Source organism: Ceratosolen solmsi, unplaced genomic scaffold, assembly GCF_000503995.2.
Source record: "Ceratosolen solmsi marchali unplaced genomic scaffold, CerSol_1.0 scaffold7, whole genome shotgun sequence".
Classification (NCBI taxonomy): domain Eukaryota; kingdom Metazoa; phylum Arthropoda; class Insecta; order Hymenoptera; family Agaonidae; genus Ceratosolen; species Ceratosolen solmsi.
The window spans coordinates 8,900,453-8,907,923 of NW_011948413.1; the positions used below are offsets into that span (position 1 = coordinate 8,900,453).

Below are 7,471 nucleotides of genomic sequence, written 5' to 3' on the forward strand. Positions count from 1 at the left end.
GACTCGTGGCAACTTAGTCACTCGGTTGTGAACCGTCGGGCGAACAACGATTTAACAACGCACACCTCGTGGCAGCCCCGTACGAAGCTTTCGCTCGTCTTTTGTATTTTCGGATCGGCGCCGCCGCGGCTACTGGAACATGGCTGCCAAGGCTCGTCGTAACGCTTGCCTCGTCGGTGTCCTTTTGCTCCTTGGAATTCAATTGGCCACATGTGAGTGTCGCTCAGCGAGTCAGTGCCGCCGCTTTATTGCTCCCCTTGGCATTCGTCGATCGGTTGGCTTAGCGTCGCGACACTCTCGTTTTTGCAGTTGCGCGGCTCTCGTCGTATTCTGCAGCTCTAAGAGTCGCTGGCGATCGGATCGGGAGGATGATGCCCAAGTTGATCGCGCTCATCGCCCCGTCCGCCCAGTAAATCGAGAAGGATAACGAGTGGTGGTTGTGAAGGCTCCTGATGCTCTCGATGCTCGTAATGCATCGGCTATCTTCGCAATCTTCGCGTATTATTTGCTGTCGCGCGCGGCATTGGCAAGTCCGAGGCTCGAGGACGACTCGGACCTCGAGTCGGCCGCGATTATTATTACGCTTCGTTTTTTCTCGATTAACTGGGATGGCTGGAGTATATAGCTGTTCTTGTTCAGCCCTCTCGAGCCACTATCGCGGCGACATTCATCGGGGCTAGAGCGTTTTAATACACAATACGCTGCACATCCGAGGAATAAGCGAAAATAATATTGCAGCCAAGCGATTTAAGCAAAGGACGCTTCTATCATACTCGCGATAATTTATTGCATTTGTGATTATAGTATTGAATTTTTCTCATTGATAATTCCGTCGTAACTTAAACGCTTCCTCCACCTGCTCCTCTCCCTCTTCTTTTCTTCTTTTTAAACAACGGAGATTTTAATTTAGGATCGACGAAACATTGCTTTTTAAAGCGAAAGAAAGAAAGAAAGAAAGAAAGAAAGAAGAAAAAGTATATTAAGTATATAACGATAACGCGTTTCTCGGATATGTGAATTGCAATAATGTGACTCTGTGCCAATGGCTTTAAGAGTCACGAGCCAATCGTTTTGGCCGATGCAGATTCGCGCAAGGCTATTTAAAAAAAAAAATAAACAAATATATATACATATATATATATATATATACATATATATATTCTAGCTAGCTCTTCGATCAAAATATCGGGCATTTTGTAATTATATATGGAATATATTTATGTCAGTAAATTCTCAACATTAAGCAATAATAATAGATAAAAGCATTCTAATAATACTGATTTACTAATGGCGCATCGCGAACTTTCAATATCATCGCACATATTTATTGCCGACGAGGAAAGAACAAAAAAGAAAAAGAAAAAAAAAAGATTCTTTATCCAGATACTGTGTGTGCAAATAATAAATTCTCATTATGCTCGCACAACTACAAAGGTACACTGTATGTGCACGTACGTACGATGAGCGACGGCGCGTAAAAATTGTCTCTTCGGATAATATCCGGCCCCCGGACGTCCCAGTACCGCGATGATCTCCTCGAGTGTTCACCTTGACAATTTCGCTCTCCCTCCCTCCCTCCCTCCCTCCCTCCCTGCCCCTCACTCACTCTCACTCGCTCTCTCTCTCTCTCTCTCTCTCTCTCTCTCTCTCTCTCTCTCTCTGTCGCTAACGCACGCGCATTCGCGGTGCTCTATTCCATTTTTGTTTCTTAAATTCCTCGTGACGGACATACACAGGATATTTATTTCCGACGTTATTTTTCCTTTTTTTTTTTACATTTTTTTCTTTTTCATATTAACCTACTTTTTAATATCGTTTTCGTTCGAATGTATTTACATGGAAACGATCGGTATTTATTTTAAAGTGATTAAAATATAATTACGTGGAGATAAAGTAAACTAATGTCAAGTTATCAAACGTATGCATAGGTGACAGTTTTTAAGGCAATGATTTTATTTTAATACAAACAACGAGAATTTAATATGTTTATATAGACATAGTACATTATTTAAAAATTACTTTTTCAATTTTCGGTTGCCCTTATATTCGGCTTGTTTATTATAATACCTAATTATATTATAATCAAATGAGTTCTCAAAATAATCCATTTTTCCTATCGTACTTACCCACTATTATGCTTCGTACATAAATTTACAAACATGAAACGATTTTAAGCCATTACACATATGCCCACGCACGCATGCACGCATTTGCGCGCTCGCGCGCGCGCATACCAAGTAACAAACAAACTCAAACACAAACAATAATAATAATAATTATTATTGATATCTAATTAGTAATTAATTAGTAATATTTTTATGTTTTATCAAGTTAGAAGAACAGGATGTATTGTTATAAAAAGAAAATAAAAAATGTTACAATTAATCGATTGAAATTCAAAAATTTTACGACCTATCAGAGATTGTTGACACTTATTTGGATGTATAGAAATAATAATAGAACTGAGTAGTGAGGTTGATTGGTATTCATTTCGATTAATATACTTTGCATTGTGTTTTTTACGATCACTATAAAAGATATCGCCCTACTAATAAAAAATTATTGAAATTCACGAGTTGTCATGAGCATATTACTTTATACTTAATAAAGCACAAAAATAGCATTAAACAATTAAAATTGGCGCTAATGCACAGATTATTAAAGCAGTATTAAAAAGAAAAGAAAAAAAAACAAAAAAAAAAAAAATAAAAATAAAACTGTTTACACTAACTTATTTGCAACCATAAAATAATCCATTATACGAGTGATTACTTACGTTGATTCATACATAAACAATCAATTATTGTTAATCCGAGCTAGTTAAATTTAGTGTATTTAATAACAAATAGAGGACTAATCTGTTATAATGATTATATTTTATTTATAATGACTCCCGTTATTTTATTTGCTTTTTTTTCTTTCTTATTTTTATTTATTTATTTTTTCTTACGACTTCAGGCATTAACAAAGAACATATATTTACGCTTCGTATAAATCATTGGAAAAACGCATTTTTCTATTTTCTACTTATAAAGGCAAATCGGTGGATGAAACATTCAAAGATGACCATTATAATGCAAGAGTGTTAAGCTTAAGTAAACGGGAAGTCGAAGAGGAGAGCAGCGACGAACAAACGACAACTTTATCCGCGGAAGATAATTCGGAGTGGGAGAATGACGACGAGACAACGCCAATCCCGACAACAAGTACGCCAAAGCCTTACAAAAAGCGAAGGCCAATGATAAAAAGAAAGATTACAACTACGACTACCGAATCTAGCGAGGAGGAGCCGATAACAGCATCTACAGTGGAGGAGGAGAATGACAGCAGCGGCAGCAACAACAACAACAACAACAACAACAACAACGATGACGACAACGACGAGCAAGAAGAAAGGATGACTCCATCGGTTAAGCCCCTACTGGCTAACAAGTCAAAGTCGAAGAAAAAAGTCAAGCCAACTGCTGTTGCTGCTACTCCAACTATCGGTGACAGAATAAAACCGGAAGGGGAGGCGCCATCGACCATCGACTCCAATATCCCAAAACAGCCATCCTCGAATCTTCTTCCACCGATGCCTCATAACTACTTTCCCCAAAACTACAATGGCTTTCTAACCCCAGCGCAGAGTCCAGCTTTTGCACCTTGGGGCTTCGGTCCCATTTACGCGCCAGCTCCCATGGCCTATGATTATCCTCACCCAACTGGACCAGCTTTCAGTGATGCCAAAGTCGAGGAGGGTAGTAGCGTGACTCTTGGCAATGGTTTCGCTAGCGCCAGTGCTAGCGCCGGCGGTGCTGGTGGCGCCGTCTCCACCTCAACTTCCCCTGGTAACGGCTACAACCGCGCATCCAACTCGTTTGGTACTCACGGCGGCTCAATCCCAGCTGGAGGGAGCCACCAGAATACCGGCTCCTTCGTTAGCATTCGCGGTAGCTTTCCGGCTTCCGATGGCGAGTCCGTGGGAATCGAAGTTAACGGCCCTGCGGCAACAGGTAGGACGATGCTCCATGTCGAAGGATGAGAAAAGCTTTTTCAAGACTATCGCTGCTTCTATACTATCTGCCGGATTAAGAAGAGACGATTGGTGACGAATTCTAGTGAACGACAACCCCTTCGCGTCACTATCGATATACATTATTTTTCATTTTTTTTTTTTTTAATTATTATTATTATTATTATTATTTTTATTTTTTTTTTTTTGCTTTATTCACACTTCTAGGCAATTTACCAGTCTCTCTCGTAGTACTTTTATAAATATTCTTTATATTCATAGATCGAGCGTTACGACCATTCTATGTATTATCGCAGCACTAGTGTAATCTAACAATAAGGGAGAGTTGTTTAAGCAGTTGTATTAATACGAAATGTAATCCGCTTTATTATTATAATGCTATCGATGTGCTAAAGCAAAAGTGTAGATTAATTTGTAAGAGAATATTCTCTTCATTTTCCTTTTCTTTCTCATCTTTCTCATCTTTCTCTTCTCTTTCTCTTCACTTTCCCTTCACTTTCTCTTCACTTTCTCTTCTCTTTCTTCTTTTTTATCATTGCCTTAATATATAATACTTGTGTTTGACTATTTTTTTTAATAGGTAAATACTAATGCAGCTTGACGTTAATTAACTAAATGACTAAACTCACTCTAATCCGTTGATGTGATATTATGTTCTTACAAAATAATGTCTTCCTTAAATTATCGTTAAAACAACTGTGACTAATCAATAGCGTTAATACATCTATCTTTACGATTTTAACTTAACAAGCAATGACAATTTCAACAATTCATGTCTAATAATCAAATATGTACTGCCATTGTACAGTTATTTAATTGTTAATATTTGTACGTTGACGGGGACTGGGACAGCTATAAATGATTTTTCGTACTTTAACTTAAGCAATCTCGAGGCAAATATTCGAGCGCATTAAAAGCACATTCTTTATCTTATTTCCTAGGTGGGCAATCTTATCAACCAAATTATTCAGCATCCGTACCTGTTTACGCGGGCGCTCCACCTTATGGATCTAATCCGTACGGCAATAGCCTCCCGAATTACGCCGGCTACGCCAATCCCGTCGATTTCCAATCATTTTTCCAACAGTACTTCGCCGCTCTTCAGGCTCAGCAACAAGCGTTTCAGCAACAATTGCAGGCTCAAATAGATGCGCAACGCCAAGCGTGAGTAGTACATATTAAATCGTTGCGATTGGAGATTCGGGTTCGTTCTCAGAATCAATTATTTATATTTTATTATAATACTTATAATCGTTCTCCGGCTTATAATCAACGGATTTCATCATTATTCTCCTATTAAACATTACATCTCTATCCTAAGAAGAATCTTTTCAATGTCATGTGTGAAAAATAATGCCCTTTAATCTTTTAATTTAAAACATTTACTACAATAATATTATGCGTAATAGTAACAATTTGATATTCTACTCGTATATTTGAATGTCTATTAGCTTATTCTCTCATTACGACATAAAGATGCGTACTTTTTTTTATTATCGTATATTATTATTATATTATTATTCACGGAAAATCAACTCTTATATATTTGATTTTCAAAGTGGTGGTGGTGGTGGTGGTGGTGGTGGTGGTGGTGGTGGTGGTGGTGATGGTTTTGTTTCATCCGGTGCCTATATCACGAACGATGAAGGAAAGATCGATCCGAAAGCTCAAGTTTATGTAAACACTTATACCTCGTCGAATCATGTACCTTCCACTTCGGTGAACTCTCGTTCCGGTTCAGGGGGCTCTAGAAGCTCCGTTTCCACTTTACCTTACGCAAGCAATAAGAATCTTAATAGGTGATGGGTAAACTACAAATACTTCCACGAGCTGCATACTAAGCATTCCATAACTATATGATGAAACGCGGCTAAGCATGAATCACGAACCTCACTAATAATTATACAAATTTTACAAATCGCCCAATATTTTCGGCAACTTCCACAACATGACTATTAAAATGCATGCATCATACAACGTTGTCACATAATTGCCCAACCTTTCATACAATCGGGACGTTAAATGGACGCGCACATCTATTCGCTTTGTAAGAGTGCCAGAACAATGATAAAATGCGCGATAACCTCGCCTCATCCCTGATAATGAATTATTCAGGTACAATAGTTGCGTAAGGTGACGCTGTCGATTATCTTCTCATTTTTCAACAACTCAATAATAAAGCTACCTTATTCACTTGAGCAGAATTTGGGAACAAAGTAATCAGGTGGATAGTAATTTTGGCGCTTACGGCGGTTCTCCTTCCAACGGACCACAAGGCGCATTCGCTACTGCCAGCATTGGACCAAATGGCGGCTTCCAAGCCGCCCATATAAGCCCGGTAAGATATAATTCAATTAAGCCGCTTGACACCGCTAACGTTTCATTAATCCGAGAGAGCCTTTATTTGCAATACGATAAGTACCGTCGTTAACTCTATCCCCTTACAATGTTATGTATGCGCTTAATCTAATAACGGATGAACCAGACGAATATTGTCTTTTGCCTATTCCATCGGGAGCATCGATGACATCGGCATCAGAAGGTGGCTGTGAAGCGCCGGCATCTTAAAATTCAAATTAAAATTTATTCTTTTTACGAGGCATTAAAGTTATGCCCTCGAGAAGGGACGAAGAGGGGATACGGGGAGGTGGGGGGGGGTGGTATTAAGATAATTATTTGGCAAAACTAAATGTAAAACTCGTGGGATTTCGCGGCGTCTGGCTTTAAGAGCACCGGGGCAACTCTGTGGGATACAAATTTCGTATTGACAATGCCACGATAACTTCTTTGTTTCTCTCTGCGAAGGCTTCTCCTGGTATCTTCTCGCGCTTCGCCGAGGACATTCCACCGCCGGGTGGCAAGCAGTACGGCGTCTTCAGCAGCTCGAGCTCCAGTTCGTCAACGGGTCCGGACGGTAAGCAGATCGCTCACAAGTCCGCTACCATCGGCATCAACGACAACGGCAAGGTCACCTACAAGACCGTGCACGACCCCTGATTGAGCGGTCGACCTTGTACGATCAAGTTCTTCGATATATATATATTTTTTTTTTTTTTTTTTTTTTTTTTTTTTTTAAACTAACGCTAAGTAGGTGATTAAGGCGAGTGTCTCTCGGGCACCGAGGGCGGCTATATACGCTTATGATTATTCAATAAACGAAAAATACCTTTCTTTTATTAAATTGTCCCGTGTGGTTTAATTTTTAATTCAAGTCCTCAGTGGAAAACCTTTGGTGTGGCCTCTCGCTCCCATTCATCATATTCCTCAGCATTTGCAGCTTCGATGCGGCTCTTGTCGCCATACTCGACGTGAATTTTATCGCCGCTACCTGTTTCAATTGATACGCTCGTTATATTGTTCATTTACCTGTCAAATTTCTGCTCCCTCGAACCATCAAGGCCTTGCGCACCACCCACTAAGTTTTAACGACCCTTCTACCCCAATTACCCTTACTAA

The 7,471-nt window shown here is 39.5% G+C and overlaps 1 protein-coding gene across 1 annotated transcript; it reads left to right on the plus strand.

Annotated features, from left to right (window-relative positions):
* On the plus strand, positions 1-7,196 carry LOC105367669 (probable serine/threonine-protein kinase cdc7). Its single transcript, XM_011506437.1, has 6 exons — positions 1-212; positions 3,036-4,012; positions 4,899-5,179; positions 5,605-5,814; positions 6,218-6,353; positions 6,821-7,196. Exons 1-6 carry the CDS (start codon positions 140-142, stop codon positions 7,010-7,012), a joined length of 1,869 nt encoding a protein of 622 aa, XP_011504739.1. The 5' UTR covers positions 1-139; the 3' UTR covers positions 7,013-7,196.
* Positions 7,197-7,471: the final 275 nt, after the last annotated feature.